Genomic DNA, 19,835 nt, shown 5'->3' with positions numbered 1-19,835 from the left:
CATGCCAAATTTAAAACCATGTATCCTGAATATCTACCAAATGACTTATTCCAAACATCATTTTATGCAACATTATCCAGAATTTATGGTAAATTTATGCCTTTGAGGAGATACTGGTGTATGCGTTTTGAGGCAAAGCATCGATTTGCTAAAGAACTTGCTTCTGTTGTTTGCAATTTTAAAAATATTTGCAAAATTATGATGCATCGTAGTCAACTCAAACTAGCAAACACATTGTTTATTGGGTCTTTGTATACAGAATATGTATAAATCGGCTTATGTGGTACAATAATTGTTGGCAATTTACAATCAGCACTATCAAGTAGTTTGCGCACAGTTTTAAATCTGGACAATTGTGATGAAATATATGCGGCTCATTCAGTTAGATTTGGCTGTTATGAAATCAAACCGGATTGTGTTTTGTGTCGTGACCGTGAGGAAAGTCATCCTCAGTTTGGAGAGCTTAAGTGCATTGTTTCTCTTGCAAAACAAATATACTTTGTATGTTATTCATTTTAAACATTGCATTTTCATGAACATTTTAGTTCTTTTGAAGTTAAAAAATCTAGCAACCCAAATAAACTGCATATTTTACAAATAAATCAGTTCAAGAACTATCATCCATACAATGTCATATGTATTGCCGGAGAAGACGGCACATACGAAATCTTTGTAAATCTGAGATACACAATTTTTTTAAATAAAAATTTAAATTAGAAATATTGATTTTTTTTTTCATTTAAGCATTACAAACTGAAAAATCTATAAATCTTAATAATTATTAAATATGTATAATTGTTTAATTGTATATGAAGTTGGTTCTGCGTATTCATATATATTCACTTTAACTAGTCTGGATTTTTGTCGTGTATATAAAAACTAAAATGACATTATTGTTTTTCCAGTACATTTCAAGTTTGGTTTGACATCAGATAAAGCTGTTGGCTTTGTCAATGAAAATGAGGTTGATAAAGCTGATTTTGAAATAAGAACGTATTTAGCAGAATCAAACACCATTTTCATTCTCCTCATAAATGGTCAGCAGTGACCAATGCTAACTTGGTAAACTAATTTAAATTGCAACTAAAGACGGCTATTCAGTAGCTGTCTTTAGTTGTAATATAAATGAATTTACCAAATACTGTTTACTGTACAAACACATTAGTAATGTGTGAATAGTTTATTAAATCTTTTTTTAATCATAAATTCTATGTAATATTTTGAAATTAGCATTTAATTGTGTGTTTTAACTTTATTAACTGTTTTTATATATTAATTTTGTTTGTTAATACAGCCAATATCAAATTCGTCATTAGGGTTGCCTTCGTTGCAGCCAAATCAAAGTACTTTACTTTCCAGTATTAAGTTTTTGGAATCTAGTGTTTCTGTTAACAACAGCCATCTAATGAAAGCTGCAAATGAGGTGTTTGTTTCAGCTAATTCAATTAAACCCTTTCTTGCGCACCACCCTGTAAGTAGAATACTTAAATGATTTTTATTTGCTTTTTTCTTTAAAAATATTTATTGTATTTTTAGCTTGAGTATCCCCGAAACTGTTTTTCTAACGCCTTGCAAAGAATTAGAAACCCTTTATTAACGTTGAATATTGATTTCAATTGTGTTAAACATTTAATGTGAGCATATTAACATTAAAGGTATATCCCAGCAAGCACAACCATACGGGACCCGTACGGTTTTTATCTGGGCATCCGGTACGGGCTAAATCTGGTATTTTCTAACGGGTTTCATCTGGGTCCCTTCTGAATTTCCCGTATGCGCGCGCAGGTCAGGTGAAATTTCTTATGACAACTTTAGCGCTTACTTAATAGTCTATCCTTTTGAAGTAAAACCAAGTTTTCAAATTCTCTTCATTTTAAAAACCATGAGTTCACAAAGAACAAAACGACGAAAAATTTCTGCAGTTGTGGCAAAATTAGTTGAAGAAGCTTCTTTAAATAATAAACTAAATCATGATTTAATTGTGCAAGATAATATGATTGATGATTATTCATATGTATGTTCTGACACTAACGAAAGCCTAAGCAAAAACAATATTACAGAATTTTATGATACTCAAGATTGGCTTGTACATTCTAATGATGATTCTGATAACGAACAAATAGAACAACTAAACCCAAATGATAATAGCTTGGATGATGATCTAGGAAAATGGGCAGCCAGTTTTAAAATATCTCATAATGCTTTAGACAGTTTACTACAGATTTTGAGAAAAAATGGATCAGATTTGCCTAAAGATTCTAGATCACTTCTACACACAAAAATGAAAATTGAAAGCAAAACAGTTGCAGGTGGTGAATATTACTACATTGGATTACAATATTGGCTTTCCCTACTATTAAAAAAATCACTTCTTTCAACAGACCTTTCAATTTTTACTATACATATCAATATTGATGGTATTCCATTGTTTAATAACTCAAACATAACACTTTGGCCAATTCTTGGTTCTTTTAAAGAGCTTGATCAAAGCATATTTCCAATTGCTTTATTTTCCAGTTCTTGTAAACCAAATTCTGTTGATAACTATTTAGAAGATTTTATTGATGAAATGAAATTTTTTCAGGAAGTTGGTGTTATATGTAACAACACTGGAAAAGCATACAAAATAAAATTGGAAGCAGTTATTTGTGATGCACCTGCTCGGTCATTTGTTAAATGCATTAAAACACATAATGGATACAATTGTTGTGAACGATGTATTCAACGTGGTGAGTGGTATCAAAAAATAGTGTTACCTGATTTATCTGCTCCTTTAAGAACTGATCTAGACTTTTTCAATCAACTTGATTCAGAACACCATAATGCAGTATCTCCTTTCACAAAGTTAAATTATAATATGGTAAGTGGGTTTCCAATTGATTATATGCATTGTGTTTGTTTGGGTGTTGTCAGAAGAATTATAAACTTATGGATTCAAGGCCCACCATCATGTAGGTTGTCACAAAATATTGTTGTAGTCATTTCTGAAAAACTGGCTGCTTTGCGACCATATATTTCAAAAGAGTTTTCTAGGAAATCTCGTTCGTTAGCTGAATTTAGGCGATGGAAGGCTACTGAGCTCTGTCTTTTTTTGATTTATACAGGGCCGGTTGTTTTGAAAGGAAAATTGTTACCAAATTATTATCAAAATTTTATGGACTTATCTGTTGCTGTCAGGATTTTGTTGTGTACTTCCTTACTTAAACACTATGCTGGGTATGCAAGTCAGTTGCTACGATATTTTGTGCAGACTTTTGAAGAGCTATATGGTAGAGATCAGTTAGTATATAATGTTCATTCATTAATACATTTAGCTGATGATGCAAAACACTACGGTGCTCTTGACAATTGTTCATCATTCAAATATGAAAATTATCTTGGTCAGCTAAAAAAGCTTGTTCGCAAGGCCCAGTCACCTTGTTCACAAATTGCAAAAAGAATTTTTGGAAATGCTGATGTTTATAGTTGTCAACCTAATCATATTGTTAAATTTAGTAAATTGCATACTGATGGTCCTGTAAATATTACACTGAGCCACTATCTTCAATTCAAGCAGTATCAGAGCAAAAAGTATTTCATGTCTAACAGTGTTGGAGATAATTGCTTTGAAATATGTGGTAAAATTGGAATTGTTAGAAACATATTAAAACCAACTGCAAGCAATCATTGTGCTTATATTCTTTTTGAAGAGTTTATTTTCAAGGAATCTTTTTTTAAAGATCCATGTGATTCTAAAAAATTAAATATTTATTTGGTTGAAAGAACTGATGGTTTGTATCAGTGTTTACCACTAAGTGAAGTTGTAAAAAAATATGTTTGTTTACCATATAAAAATGGGTTTATTGTAATGCCACAATTGCACTATTGAAACATTTTGAACTTTGAATTTGTTTTTGAATATTGAATTTTCATAACAGCATATTTTATATGTGCTTTATTACATCAGTGTGAACCATTAATGTGTTTTTAATAATATACACGAGGTGTTACAAAAAGGAATACACCTATCAATTCTCAATAATTTAATTTTAATTTTTGATTATTCTTTTTTTTTTACAATGCTTCAGCTTTAATATCCATCTAGAAACTTAAACATAACTTACTCAAAACTTGAATTTGGTTGGTGTGCCCCTATCATTGTCAACACCTCATGCTATGCATATCCACAGTTTTTCACTTTGCTTTGAATTTTAACTTTTAAATGTAATTTTTTATTTGTTTGTTAGAAAATAAATTTCTTTTATTTTAGCTCTGAGTTGTAATCAGTTTTTTTAGGTAAAACATAATTACTAGACTGCAGAATGTATGCTATTGTGGTTTTTGACACTGAGATGAAAACTGAATATATTCCCTTCAATTGGATTATTAACAAAATTGAATTTCAAGAAGTTTCAAGATTGGTTAGACAGCGTATAGAATTAAAATGCTACTGGCCTCCATGGTCAAATTCAAGCAAAGTCAGTAGGGCACAAAAGCAATGCTCTGAACCTGACACAGATTGGAAAACTTTTTCTATTCGATTGTTAGCAGTTGCTGGTAAATTTTGATCTGTACAATGCAAAAAAATTGTAACAATGAAATTTATACAGCAATATACTTACTACTTTTTATTCACTTTTAAAACAATTTACCTTTAAGTGCCAAGTGCCTTATTATAATTGCAAATGATCTATGATTTCAGGTAATGAGAAAGAAGCCTGCAAAAAGGTGAAAATAGCAGAGGATACCTCTAATGTCGAAGAGAAGTTCAGCAAGCAAAAAAGAAAGCTGTAAGCTATTTCATATAGAATTTAGATTAAAATGATTATTCTCAATTTAATTGTTAGAAACTTTTTAATAGAATTACTTATATATTTTTATTGTTTACTATTTTATTTTTAAACAGTCTGGAAAAAAAATTGTCTAGCAGCGAAGAAGATGTAGTTGAAAGTTCTGATTCGGAAAGTAAACACTGCAATAGGTGTTCTATTTATTTTTTTATATAATCTTAGTTGCATTAAATTTTTTCTGAAAATAATTTTTGCTTCTGTTCTTTATTGATATTTTTGTTTTTATGAAAAAACCTAGAAGAAAGAAAAGAATGACAGAAAAGCATCTTAAGCCTGTATTGTCAGTGGGACAATCAGGTAAGATTTAGAATCAGGTTTTACTGTTTAAATTATTTGTTTACTTTGATAAATATCAATAAATTACAATAATTCATCAGTACATAAATAATAAATCAGTCTTTCATTTTAGTTTTATGCTGAGCATTGAAATAAGTAAATTTTGTTATACCATAATTGATTTTGGGTTTGTAGGGGATAATCATTCTGAGAGTGGCAACAGTGGATTGTTTACTCCTGTGGTACACACAGAATCATCACGTAAGATTTATATTGTTGCAATATGTTAAACTGCTGCAAATATAAATTTATTACTGTTTTTTTTTTTTTAATTTTTTTTGGGGGTTTTAAGAAAATGAAGTTCAGCACCAACAAATTACACAGTGTGTCGATTTTCAGTCAGAAACTAATGCTATGCCAAAAAACATGCCTGGTCTTCCTTTTGACATAATTAGTCCTTTGTCAAAAACATTTGGCCATACTACATCAGGTAAGATGCTAAAACAAAATGCTTTACCAAAGTTGTTGCTTCTAATTGTGTATGTAATGGTTATTGTTTATGAAATTGTTTACTATTGGTTTTTAATAATGGTTTCATTTTTCACAAACAGAAAAACTTTTGTTGAAAATTTTGGCTAGGCAAGAAAAAATAATAGAGACCCAAAAGTTACATTCAGCTATGCTGTACAACATCCAACAACAAATTAATGTGACACAAGGCATCATGGAGGAACAAATTGAGCTGAACTTACCTCTTAAAACAACTGAGGACATGGCAGCTATTGAAGAAAAGTTAAAGGATGTCGATGTGAAAAAAAATTTGGTAAACCATTTAAAGTTTACTTTTACCTAATATATTTCAATAGAGTACATGTCTATATTGTTTAAAAAATAAAACTGATGCATATAGTTAAATTCATGTTTTGTGCAGCACTAGTTTGGTAGAAAACATTAACATCTATTATTCACTTATTTAATAACAAATGGGGATTTAATGTAAAAATACTGTAAAAAAGAATATATATATATATATATATATATATATATTATTATAAACATTTATTATTATAAACATTTATATTCAGGTTCAGGTTCTTGTAAATAATGGTGGAGCAAACCTAACAGATTTTGTAAGAAGAAATATGAAGTATTTATTCTCTCCCGAACTGGCACGAAAATACAACTTAACAGGCCAAAAAAAGAAACAGCCATTTCAGCCACTGCATCTATTTCAAGTAATGTTTTGTAAGTATGTTTTCATATGCTCTCCTATTTTTTTCTTGTACAAGTTTTTTTGCTTGTTGAATTAAATAGCAAAAAGAGCCATTGTACTTTCACCTAAACCCCATTTCCTTATTAGTGTCTCCTGTCGAAATATCTTGGGAATATCTTCAACTTTTTACAAATATTTAGGACAGGAAATTCTTGAAAAAATGATTCACTAAAACTTTAACACGGCAACATCGTTAGCAGTAGTATGTAATGATTTAGAAGCTTATAAAATTTCCTTACAATTTATTTAAAATGAACTAACCTATTTTTAGGTGCTGCTAAAAAAAACTATGGCACAAAAGAAAATTTTTCAAAAAAGCTCCTTGAAGAAGCACTTTCTTCATGGTTTAGTAATGCTCGAGATAGAGGCAAAGGTGGCCGAAAAGAACGTGTACCAGTTAATGCAGCAGAAAACACCTTATAAATATATACGTACACACACAGATATATATATATATATATATATATATATATATATATATATATATATATATATATATATATATATATCTGTGTGTCTGTCTGTGACTGTGTATATATTTGTTGTATACATTTGTAACACTTCTTTATTTTATTCAATAAAGCATACTTATGTATGTCCTTGTGTTTTAAATTTTTCCATTACAACTTATATAAATAATAACTTTGCCACAATTTAAATGGTCATTTAAATTATTAAGAATGAACCAAACATTAAAATATCAATACTTATTTATAATGATTGTTTATAATTTACATTATCTTAGAGTTTGTTAACAAACTCTAAAAAATATAAATTATAAACAATAAAAATTATAAATAAACAAAAAAAAAAAAAATCTATAAATTAAATCTATTTTAAACACATCCGGGAGAAATCTGGGGTCAATTCGGGCTAAAGAAAAAAGCAGCCGAAAAGTTTTTCGTTTTTTTTTATTCTGCCCATATGGTTCCCGTGTAGATCCCGCGGCCAAATCCCGTACGGTTCCCATTTGACATCCCAGATGGTTCCCGTTTGGGTCCCGTATGGTTGTGCTTGCTGGGATATAAACCGTTTATAAACGGTTATATTCATATAATAACCATGACACAAAGCCATAGGCTTTGGCTAGATTATATGATTATAGCAGTATAATAATATTGAATATTAAACACAGTTACAATCAATACTTTACGTTAATATAAAACGTCAATATTTTTCCAACTTAAATTTACGTTAAGATAACATTAATCTAACATAACGTTATTATCTAGCGTAAATCTAACGTAAGAATTTTACGTTACAAAACCTTTCCATTTTGCCGAACCGGCAACGTTGTACTAACATAAAATGTAACGCAAATACAACGTTAATGCAACATTGTGTGCCGGCTGGGTAGACAGCACATCATTCCAGCTGTTGTGCACAAAATGATAAGTGTTTATGAAAATTATCCTGACCGGTATCAAAAAAATTTCGGTGGCAGCAGTGCTAAGTGAGACACTTGTACTTCCAAAATGCATTTTTTATAATTCTACTAATCATCATGGCTTCCTGGAGAGAGGATTAGAAATCGCTAGAAGAAAGTTACCTGGTGTTTGTTAAAATTATTTAAATTAATTGAATATAAATTTTACTGTAGATGCTTACCAAGTTTTTATTTATATTATAAACTTGCAATGTATTTCCCTAGTTGTAATTTCATTCATCTGATCAACCTTCATTATCCCGACAGTTGCTTAAATTTCCGAAATTCAGGATATTATTCCAGAGCTGGAATTTTGTTGTCAATATTATCTATTATGTGAATCTTTTTATCAGATATCAATCTTTAGTGTATACTATTCATACTTTTTTTTATAAGTAATCAAAAAATAATTGTAAAGAATTTGTTAATAAATGATTTATAACAATTAAATTGATAAGATGAATACAGTTTAAGGTAAGGTTGTTCACGGAAGCAAAACTTGAATTTTCGATAAAAAAAAAGTTTTCGAAGCTCTATTTTTGTTTCGGTAAGTTCGAAATAATTTCAAACTAATTAATTTTGCATCGAAACGATTTTTTTATTTCGAAATTATCAAATTTGTTTTGAAATATTTTTGCGATTTCGATTTTCTGAAAATATTACCGAATTATTTTTTCACTTTCGAATTTTCAAATTTGTTTCGAAATATTTTTGCGATTTCGAAATTCTAAAAATGTTACTGAAACAATTTTTTACCTTCGAAATTCTAAAATTTGCTTCGAAATATTTTTGTGATTTCGAAATTCTGAAAATAATAAAGAAAAAATTTTTTATCTTCGAAATTCTAAAATTGGCTTTGAAATATTTTTGCAGGGATTAGAACCCTCAGGATAAGATAGGGGATTGATATTTTGTGACATTTTGTGGAAAAGGGAGGAGGGGATCTGAAAAGTTTTTTGCGTGACATAATTTGCGAATGACCACTTACATCTACACGGTGAAATGTTTCATATAAAATATTAGCCCTCTCAAAGTGAATAAAACCCAACTATAGCAAAAGCTACTTAAGTATTTTTGTTTATAATTTAAATTGTAAATTTTGAACGTAGAATTTTTTCTATCATATTACTTTTGTTGAATGAAGATGCTTAAAAGTATTTTCATTCAACAAAATAATATGATGGAGGGAGATACTATATTTTAATTTCTAATTTAATATGAAAGGAAGGGGGGTAAATATTTTATTCCGGCTCTGAAAAAACTGCATTCTACTCAACAATCATATTTGTTAACAAAATAAAATTTAAAAAATTTATAATGTTCAATCAAATAAAAAAATATTAGAAATACATGTATAAGTACTATTATTCAACTAAATCTACTTTTAGCCGATTAGTAGAAAATCTAAAGTCGATTACATCGACTATAAGATTTTTCAAAGTCGACTAATTTTGACTTTTAGTCAATTTAGTCTAAGTCAAAAACAACACCAGTTTAAACACTTTTTAATTTTAAATTTGCATAACGTAACTTTAAACTTTAGATTTAGAATTTGCTTAAAAGCTTTTCCTAAATGATATAATTATGATATTTAAAAGTTATAATATGCAATTCCTTTAAGGCCTGTAACGCACGTATATGAAATCATTGTTGTAACGTAAACGGCTAATAACTCACTTTGGATTATTTAGATGAGATTTACAACGATTCCAAACAATTTTATTTATACCTAAGCAATCTTTTTGTTACATAACTCAAAATTTTAGTTCGAGTTGTTGAGGCAAAATCAAGTTATTAGGTTTTAAAGATTTACTAAAAACACGTGTTTTACAACACATTTTTGGCCATTATGGATAGTAAAATAAAAAAAAAAAAAAATAGCCGTTTTTTATTTTATTTTAATATAAATTTATTCTCATAAAAAAAAAAAAAAAATCATAATTTTGATTACTAAAAAAAAAAACTTGTTTTCAGTTGTGTGCCACCTTAAATTTACCAAGAAAGTATTATTTTGCCATATATACATATATATGTATATATATATAATAAAAGATCTTGTTGCCGAAATACCCCGTGGTAAATTATTTAGGCACCCGGTTATTTTAATATTATTATGCAAATAAAATATAAGGTATTAAAATTATTTTTGGAATAAACTTAACTTTCCAAAATTCTTTTTTTTTCTTCTTGTAATTAATTTCACTTTTCGAAATTCTTTTTTTTTTTTTTTGGAAATTAATTTCACATTTCGAAATTCGATTATTTTCATAAGTTTTTAAAGATTTCGAAAAAAAAGTAGAATTTCGGTACCGTTTTAATCGAAAATTTTCGAAATTTGCTATTTCGATAACAAACCCTAGATAATAGATGGGAATATAATACTACCTCTTGATTTATCTAGAAAAGGTTAAAAATAAGGTTGTACATCACTTGTAGAAGGCTCAAGAATATGCAACGAAAGGTATGGTCTTATTATTTTTATTATCATATGTTGTTACTATTAGCAACAACAATAATAAAAATAATAAGATCATTATAAGTTAAAGCAGCTTTAAATGACTGACTTTTTAAAACTGGTTTATCAACAATGCTCATAAAAAATACATACTTAATATTTCTTGCCAACTTCTAAAATCAATAGTTTTTTATGAACTTTAAGATGGTTTTAGTCATAATACCTTTAGACAAAATGCGATTTAGGTGTCAGAAATTAGAAAATTAATAACTAGGACGTTCGCGAAAAATAAAAAAAATTACAAATTCAAGAGAAAAAAAAAGCGAGGCAAATAACTTCGACATTTCCGACAAAAATAAGAAATATTCTCTGATTTGAGCCTTAAAGTGGTAAGCACAATCTGAGAGTGGGGTGAAAAGAACACTAAAAATCACTTACTTGACCTTTAAACTATATCACAGCAGTTTTAATTTAACAAGGAAAATTTGTTTTACTTTACTCTATCCATTCAAACAAACCATACATAGTTTTTTTGCAAAAACCAAGTTTTAGACGTCAAAGTTTAAACAGTTAAATTTTTATTAAGCAAAGTTCATAGCTCAAATCAACCTTTTTCAGATTTGTGATCTATTCTTGATTACTTTTTTTGTCTTTTATTACCATAAGTTTCAGTAATTGCATAACTATAATGGGTTTACTGAGGGAGGTTTTTTGAAACAAATTTGACGGGTAGAAGTCGGAATATCTGCATTATGAACTTAGAAAATTGACGGTAACACGCATAGTTTTTGGTTAATTGGCGGCACCTCTGATCTATAACAATGTGTTAAACGTCCATCTATTAATACGTCCTTGAGTAAACGACCGTGTAGTATATAATGGGTATAATACAACTAGGGTTGAGCTTTTACCGAAAATTTACTGGTAAATCGGTAAAATTGTTTTACCGATTTACCGGTAAAATGATGTCGGTAAATTTCGGCAAGTATTGTTTTTTTAATAACGTTGAAGGATGCTTGAAAATGTTTTAGAATGCTTGAAATGGCTCAACCAATAAATTAAAAATTTAATTAAAAATTTAATTTTCATTTCCCTGTCAACAAAGCTGTTGTTTCTTATGCTTGAAAAGTGATTTTGTTGGTTTAGTTTTGTCTAAACACTTTAAGAAAAACGTTTTTACTTTCTTGTGACATTTATCAATCAATGTATTTTGGAAAACGATATTACATCCACGGTCATTTACAAATAGTTATAAAACATAAAAATAGGGACAAAATTACAGAAAAAATAAAATTACACAACATTTAAACATAAAAATAAATTTTAAAAAGTATATATTTTTGTTACATCTTCGACTTTTCGAATTTATAAAAACGTTCCATGTTTTTCTTAACTTTGTTTAGCGTTTAACTTCTTTTTTTTTTCATACATTTTAATTTAAAGATATCTTTTTGTTGTATTTGATTGACTTTTTTTTTCTTTTTTTTTTCTTTTGGCTTAATTTTGTTAATGCTTTCATTTATTCTTTAATATATATATATTTTTTTCTTTTTTACTTTTAATAGTTTTTGTTTTTTTCTAGATGATTTTTTTTCTTTCTTTTTCACTGTTACAAAAAAGCGACCGCCATTTGCGATGTCATTGCAATGTCTTCATCATTCATATTTATTGTGGTCTTTATCACTAAATTTGATTTGCGTTTCGGCAAAATGTCGGACGCTTGGAAACACTACACCTTAAACAAAGGGAAAATAGTTACTTGCAAAATTTGTGGAAATACAAGTCAATACACAAGTTCCACAACTGGAATGTGGTATCACTTAGACAAGAAACATGGAATCAAAAAGGAAACAGGAAAATGTGACACCAAAAGCTGCATCACAATCAAAAAGGCCTGAGATTTCAACTTTTTTTCAAAAGCAATCAATTGAAGAAGTGATTACAAGACTTACAGCACTGGATGGATTTAGTTTTAATGCCATTGTTAACAGCTCTTTCATTCGATCTGCAATTTCTGAAAAAGGTTATAATTTCCCAAAAAATCACAAACAAGCAATCCAGTCAGTTAAAAAGTTTGCAACTGGCGTAAGGAATGACCTTAAAAACACTTTCAATTTTTTAGTGACAATGGGAAAACGCTTTTCAATTGCACTGGATGAGTACACTTCTTTGAAAAATCGAAGGTACATGAATATTAATATTCATCAAAAAAACAATCACTGGAATCTGGGCTTGACTCGAATTTCTGGATCTCTGCCGGCTGAAAAAGCTGCAGCTGTTGTCACTGAAAAAGTGGCAGAATTTGGGTTGAAACTAGGCGAAGCATTGTCTGCTCAGTTACTGACGGAGCTTCCATGATGGTTAAGTTCGGAAAACTGGTTCCAACCGAGCATCAAACTTGTTATACCCACGGAATGCACAAGGCCGTTCAAGAAGTGCTGTATGAGAAGCCTTCTCAACAAATCCAACAAAACTCATTTGAAGAAACAAGCGACGACGACGAAGTCAGCAGTGACGAATCTGAATCTGACATCGAAGTCAGTTTTCTTGGTGCCGCCATGGATGAAAACATTCCCATTCCGAAAGTGAAAGTTCACTTGCAATCTGTCATCACAAAAGTCAGAAAAATTGTCAAGTTATTTTGAAAATCGCCCGTCAAAAAAGACGTCCTTCAAGAAGAAATTAAGAAAGAGCACGGAAAAGAGGTTTCACTTATCCTTGACTGCAGAACAAGATGGAACAGTCTGCTATCAATGATTCAACAGTTCCTCAAAGTCAAACATTCAATCAGAAAAGTATTGAAGGACATTTCTCCACATTTGATTTGCAGTGATGATGAAGAAGACATTTTATCCAACATTGTTGCTGCTCTTGAACTAGTAAAATTAGCAGCAGAAGCACTTTGCCGACAAAATGCAACTCTTCTTACTGCTGAAGGAATTTTCAAGTTTCTTGTGAACAGGCTGAAACAACAAGATTCACCTCTTTGCATTGCAATGAAGAGTGCAATTTTGAGACGTTTTGAAGAGAGAAGGCAAAGCAATCTTGTAAGCTTGTACAGATATCTTTCCAATCCAGAATGCTTGTCCGACATTGAAGAGCATAAAATTTTCAATATGCCTCCGAAGTCTGTACTTCAAAAGACCGCCAAAAAATTGCTGTCTAGGCTTTTTCCAACAAATCCAGATGACCTGGAGTTTATTCAAGAAGTGCATGGCTCAGAAACTCTTGACGAAAATCCACTTTCTCTTGAAGAGGAATTCGAGGAAGCAATTCAGCATTCGGCCAAAAAACAGCGACACAATTCAAACGACGAATTCAAGGCCATTTCAAAAGAAATGTTGGTCTATGAAGCGACCGGAAAGAGAACTGCAAACCTTGAACTTTTGTTCAATGCACTAGAAACCATCCCACCAACAAGTGTCGAATCTGAGCGAGCCTTTTCTGCCGCTGGATTATTTGTGACAAAAATTCGATGCAGAATGAGTGACGACTTACTTGATACACTTTGTTTTCTCAAAGCTCATTTTTTATCCAAAAATAAATCTCAAACCTAACATTAATGTGTTTTATTTACTTATTACTGCATTTTATGGTCTTCTGTTTGCGCCTTTTTATTTTTTACCGATTTTACCGACTTTACCGGTAAATTTTGATTTTTTTACCGTTTTACCGGTAAATTTAAAAGTCGGTAAAAGCTCAACTATAATTCAAATGAGCGCGGCTAAATTATTTAATGATTAGTAGTTAATGAAAATGTAAATATATATAATAGTTCTAAAAAATTTGAAAACAAAAATGACTTGTACTTATATTTTTGAAATGCAAGCAACTTGCGCAAATGTCACTGCAACGCTTTACGGAAAGTCTTAAAAGCTATATGAGAAAGTTTTCACTCCCCCGCCATGCTGACTTACAAAAAAAACCAACATTCCGAAAGTAAAAAACCAGTGTCAATTTAAAACTAAGTAATAAAAACAATAAGATGTCAAGGCTACAAAATAGAAGCAATAAAAGAAATCCAAGCTTTATTTCAGTGAAGCTTTAGATGAAACTTGGCAAATTCAAAAAAAGGGAAACAAGAAAAAGATTTAAAGAGGCGCAAAAAGTGTCAAAGAGTTTTGGAAAAACCATTGCCAACTCAAAACAAAATTTATTTTTAACTTGTGTTTTAAAAGCTTCTAGTTGCAAGCATGGTTTTGTGAATTGTATTTACCCAACAAGCAACCAAAAAAAAAATTAGTGAAGACATAATTTTGCATGAGAAAATGCCGCGAGTCTGGTTTTGACTATTAAACGACTAAAAGTTATTTGATTAATAACTAAGTTTTACCATTAAATTCAGCTTAAAAATTGTTAACTACTTAGATATCACTTTGAACTCAAACCATTCTGAATTAATTTGAATTTAAAATCAAACCACCTTCTAACATTTTTAAACAAATATCCATTTCGTTAAAACTCAGATTATTAAAGTTGTAATCCGATTAGAAAATATTTATCAAAGAGGTTCCGTGTTATAAAGTAGCGTTCAATAAAACAGGTTAAAGTTTTATAAGTTAAAATTTAACTTTAATAATCCAAGCCGAACTTAAAATCTATAATAAACTGGCATAAGCACAAAATCATCGACGAAATTGCAGATCAAAATAAGAAATCCTGCAATTGTATCAGCAGATTGCATTGTCCCCTAAAACAACTTTGTCTGACTGAAAACACACTATAAAAAGCTGCTTTTTCTTCCGGCATTCCGAATTTTTTTTTAGAAAATGTATATATGGGCATGAGTGAACTAAACTTGTAAGTTAAGGTACAGAAGCCACATTAAGTCGCTTAATACTGCAAGGTACAAAAACGACAAAGAGATATCTAAAGAAGTGTGGATAATAAAAGAAAAAAACGGAAAACCATTAATTAAATGGAGTATCATCAGAAAATCCAACCTTACCAGCCAACCACAAGAAGATGCACCCCATGCGTAAATGAAAAAAATGAAATTGTCATCTACTAGGGCGCAAATTTATTAAACAAAAAACAAGAGCTGGTGAGTAAGTGTAGGATATGAATAAATACATGGTTGCGTCATTTGACTGTAAAGACTAATTTGAAGCCAGTAATAAGAACAATTCTTTTTTAACGGCATTTTTAACGGATTTTTTTGTTGTTACTTTTAATGTTTTCATTTGTTACATTTTTTTCATTATGTATTAAACTTGATGATCGCCGGTACGACGGTATAAAACCTTAAGTACCAACAAAGTTTTTATCCTTCGCAGTATTTTCAATGTAATTGCTGTTGCCAGCGGGCTATTGAACACTCTTGAGTGAAGAAGTCTTTAACTAATCACACACACAGATATATATATATATATATATATATATATATATATATATATATATATATATATATATATATATACATAACAGTATATTTTGAATAGAAATTAATATGGCAACCTGGATCTTCTGCTGTGGTGTTGCTTGTTGGTAAACCTACACAAACTCTGTCGACTGCCAGACTTTCTTCAAGAGGGGATGTTCTTCGGAGTTTGCTCTTCCATCATATAGACCTTGAAGAACTTTTTGATATATCAACCAAAAATGCATCAGAAGTTATGAAAAACGATGAAGATAAATTATTTTAACATCAGCAGCAAGAAGACCCATTAAGTTGTAGCATGGCAGGAATTTATCGAAATTTAACAGCTAGGGAGGCACGGAAACGAGTCAGAGAAACTAAAATGGAATTGAGGCGTCAAAGCAGTAAAAGGGAACAGTAGTTGACATTGTGAGTGAAGGTAGCTCAAGTTCCTCGGATGATGATGAATATTAGACTCCTTCCGCTTCAAGCACACTGAGCACAAGTGGTTCAACGAAAAAGAAGATGAAAGTTCTAACAAATAATGTTGTATCATCTCTTGATCGTGTTAATATTTCTGATCGCCGTGCACTCTTCGTGGTTGGAACAGTGATTGAAAGAACTTGTTCAGGAACATGGTTTTTGACACTACTTTATCCAACACTGGGTTTAGCATTGGTGCCTGCACAATAATAGAGCAGAATCTTGACCGTATTCTTATATGGATAGAGTGCAGACACCATGTCTTTGAAGTCAAGCTTTTCACCATTTTCATGACTGGATTTGGAAGCGGTAGAGGAACTGAAGTTGGAATTTTTAACCGTTTCCAGAAACAATGGCCAGCAATCAACAAGGAGGTGTTCACTATAGGGAATGAAGAATTGTATAACTGTGAGTTTTTTCTCAAATTCTGTGAAGAAATGGTAGTGTATTATAGTGAAGAAATTAAAGGTCAACAACCCAGGGATAATTAAATCTATTTGACATAGAGATAGGGGGCTTGTGGAGTACATTTTTGAAATCTTCTGCTTTTTTCAAGTCTTTTTTAGCAGCTTTGAAGACTTCAAAGCAATTTCGCAATGATGCAAGTATGCGAAGATTTCCACAATTTTCCGAATTTCGCGAGTCAGTGTTACACCATGTGCGTGGGTAGTGTTCTGCATGTGACAGCAAACCACAGAGAATGTTTGCCAACTTAGAACTCTTGAATTTGTGCCTTATTTTTCTTGGAGGATCAACTGCAACATCGGAGTTGAATGTAAAGTTTCGGGCACCGGGTGCAACACACAATGCACGTTGGATGGTAAAAGCTATATATTGTATGAAGATATATTTGTTTCAGGATCAATTTGTTATTACTGCAAAGGATAAGAAAGGAATGACATACATAAGTCATTTTGTGGCATTTATATACAAACAGTTTTAGAATGAAGCTCCGTTGGCTAAACGAGCACCATTTAATGATGCCAAGCTTCTTCAACGAATTCAAGAATATCCAAATCGTACAATTGCTATTAATGCAGCGAAAGCTTTTCATCACCATCTGTGGTATTTTTCTGAACATCTAATAACTCTTTGATTCCCGTGTCGACAACAACACCAAGTGAGACATGGCAAACAACCTGAAACAACTGCCAAAACAGATATCTCTCAAAAGACTTGATGCTACCACATTCAATTGTCACAGTGCATTGTCTTCCTTCGTTACACAACGCACCGCAGAACTTTTCGATCTAATTTTGAAGAATGGCAAAGAAAAGGCTGAATCATTTTTAATGAAAGAATCTTCAGAGTGGGAAATGGATTCAACATATCTTAAAATAAAGCAAAAGATTCGTCAAATGAAGGTCGTCAACGGTTGCGCGGAACGAAGCATAGCACTTATAACATCCTTTAACAAAAGCGTCACGAAAGATGAAAACCAAAAGCAGTTTCTTCTTCGATTGGTTGATTTTCACCGGAAGGAATTTCCAGTTGCATCAAAGTCTACCCGGGTGAAGATGACTGTTGGATGATGAAAATGATTGATTAATTATTGCCTCGTGTAATTATATAGTTGTACAGTACTATATTGTTGTTTGTTTAACATTAAGCATCCACAATCTACCATAATAAGTAATTAATAATAAATAATTAAAAAAAGAAACTTTTTTTTTACTTTTTTAACCTCATTCCAAAATGTGACAAAACATGGGAACCCTCAATATCATCCGATTTGATTCAAATTTTGGAAAATAATTACTATTGTCATATAGAACAAGGGTAAGCTTGAGGACAACTAAAGTTTTGAACCTAAAAATTTTGCATCACCCTAATATATATATATATGTATGTATGTATGTATGAATGTATGTATGTATATATGTATGTATGTATGTATGTATGTATGTATGTATGTAAGTATGTATGTATGCATGCATGTATGTATGTATGTATGTATGTATGTATGTATGTATGCATGTATGTATGTATGTATGTATGTATGTATGTATGTATGTATGTATGTATGTATGTATGTATGTATGTATGTATGTATGTATGTATGTATGCATATATATATATATATATATATATATATATATATATATATATATATATATATATATATATATATATATATATACATATTATTGCTGCTATTATTATTCGGAGATAAAACCATACCTAAGTGTATATGACTCCAGAAACTTTGTTTTAAATGTTCTTTCCCAGTAAATAAATTTGGCAAATAAAAAATCGCAGCAAAAATTCATCTATCGGAAAATGCAATTTTTCCCGAAGGATCCAACACTATGAACGAATTACATATAGCTATAACCCAACTTGATGTTCCGGAGAAACTCCCTTAGGAGGGAGTGATATATACACACCCCTGATGTCAAAAATGCGATAACTGAAATGAAACTATTTTGTCCGAGAAAAGAAAATCCTTTTTAAAATTCTCATTTTATTAAAAATAATCTGTAAATGACAGCTTTTTATATTTTACATTTTTTAAAGTATTTTAAATGCTTTTTTAAAAGTTAATTCTGAGATCATCTTTGATCTGCTGATAGATACATGACATGAAATTTTTCAATCTTTAATGCATCGTTCTAAAAAAAAACAGTGATAAAAACAAATGAACATAAAATTTGTTACATATTTCTATTATTTCTGTTGCAATTTACAAATGTTTACTGCTGTTGTCCACAACACAGTTGTAGCCAATTCCAATATTCAGGATGGCTGTTTGCTGTTTTGTATCGCTCCCAGTGAGAATGAAAGCTGTGATGCAGAGATTCAGCTGCTTGTTCACTGAGCTTACCAAGAGGCTCTTTCCGTTTTTCAATGAACTGTGAAATGTGATAGAACACAGCATGAACTTTTGGAGTCAAACTTATCCTTTCCGAGGCTGTAAATGAGCTATGAAATTCAGTAATTGTTTGGGCAAAGTTCTCATCAAGAGATGTTCCAAGACGGGAAGAAACAACTTTTCCGAATTTTCTTTAAGTGTCAATGATGTCGAAAACTTGGAAAGCACAACTCTGTTCAGCAAGCATTTGAAGCACATCATCGTTTTTCAGTAGTTTGTGGCAGTCAATTCATGCAAAGTGACCTCCATGAACAGGCTGGATTTTGTGCAGAAGACCATTCTTCTGCCTTTGACCACCTGTCTTTCAATACTTTGTAGAGGAGGTTCACCACATCCAGAATATGTAGTTCCATAGATGGAATCAAGTCAGGCACAAGTTCACTATTTGACATAGAAATTAGGGGCTTATGGAGTACATTTTTGAAATCTTTTGCTTTTTTCAAGTCTTTTCTAGCAGCGTTGAAGGCTTCAAAGCAATTTCGCAATGATGCAAGTGTGCGAAAATTTCCACAATTTTCCGAATTTCGCGAGTTAGTGTCACACCATGTGCATGAGTAACGACTTGCATGTGACAGCAAACCTCAGAGAATGTTTGCCAACTTCAAATCACATGACGCAACAAATAAAACAATATCAGGACAGATCAGGATCAAAAGTTTCTTGGCATTATCATATATTTCTGGTATATCGTCAGCAACTGTAACAAAAAGTTGTCGTTTCACACTGCTGTTAGCTGCAGTTTGGCAAGTCAAGGTCTTTTTGCTAGGTGGGGATGGAATAGGACTATTTTTATAGAGCACTTGAATGCCCAGACTGATTTTGAAAAAGCAACCACCACCATCCATCCCCAGCTTGACAAGAT

The 19,835-nt window shown here is 30.9% G+C and overlaps 2 protein-coding genes and 1 pseudogene across 2 annotated transcripts; all 3 read left to right on the top strand.

The window, feature by feature from the left end:
* The first annotated feature begins 1,882 nt into the window (after positions 1-1,882).
* Positions 1,883-3,883, top strand: LOC149886459 (uncharacterized). Its single transcript, XM_090094054.1, has one exon. It carries the CDS (start codon positions 1,883-1,885, stop codon positions 3,866-3,868), a length of 1,986 nt encoding a protein of 661 aa, XP_089950180.1. The 3' UTR covers positions 3,869-3,883.
* Positions 3,884-4,301: 418 nt separating this feature from the next.
* On the top strand, positions 4,302-6,809 carry LOC149886458 (uncharacterized). The gene is made up of 9 exons (XM_090094055.1): positions 4,302-4,536; positions 4,682-4,769; positions 4,886-4,960; positions 5,068-5,126; positions 5,301-5,366; positions 5,458-5,595; positions 5,717-5,928; positions 6,191-6,350; positions 6,650-6,809. The coding sequence occupies exons 1-9, from the start codon at positions 4,302-4,304 to the stop codon at positions 6,799-6,801; spliced, it is 1,185 nt and encodes a 394-aa protein (XP_089950181.1). The 3' UTR covers positions 6,802-6,809.
* A 5,159-nt stretch (positions 6,810-11,968) lies between these two features.
* LOC149886457 (uncharacterized) lies at positions 11,969-13,855 on the top strand (annotated as a pseudogene).
* The last annotated feature ends 5,980 nt before the right edge of the window (positions 13,856-19,835 follow it).

The sequence above is a fragment of the Hydra viridissima genome, unplaced genomic scaffold, assembly GCF_058129835.1.
Source record: "Hydra viridissima isolate aposymbiotic clone 2 unplaced genomic scaffold, HvirCarnegie_v1 scaffold_7, whole genome shotgun sequence".
Classification (NCBI taxonomy): domain Eukaryota; kingdom Metazoa; phylum Cnidaria; class Hydrozoa; order Anthoathecata; family Hydridae; genus Hydra; species Hydra viridissima.
Note: the sequence above shows the minus strand (reverse complement) of the source record. Positions and strands in the feature narration are given on the sequence as shown.

Excerpts from the sequence above, each read along its gene's own strand:
- LOC149886458 (XM_090094055.1), top strand. The coding sequence starts at position 4,302 with ATGTATGCTATTGTGGTTTTTGACACTGAGATGAAAACTGAATATATT. Across the intron at positions 4,961-5,067 it reads GAAAGTAAACACTGCAATAG|AAGAAAGAAAAGAATGACAG; the intron begins GTGTTCTATTTA and ends GAAAAAACCTAG. Across the intron at positions 5,127-5,300 it reads ATTGTCAGTGGGACAATCAG|GGGATAATCATTCTGAGAGT; the intron begins GTAAGATTTAGA and ends TTGGGTTTGTAG.
- LOC149886459 (XM_090094054.1), top strand. The coding sequence starts at position 1,883 with ATGAGTTCACAAAGAACAAAACGACGAAAAATTTCTGCAGTTGTGGCA.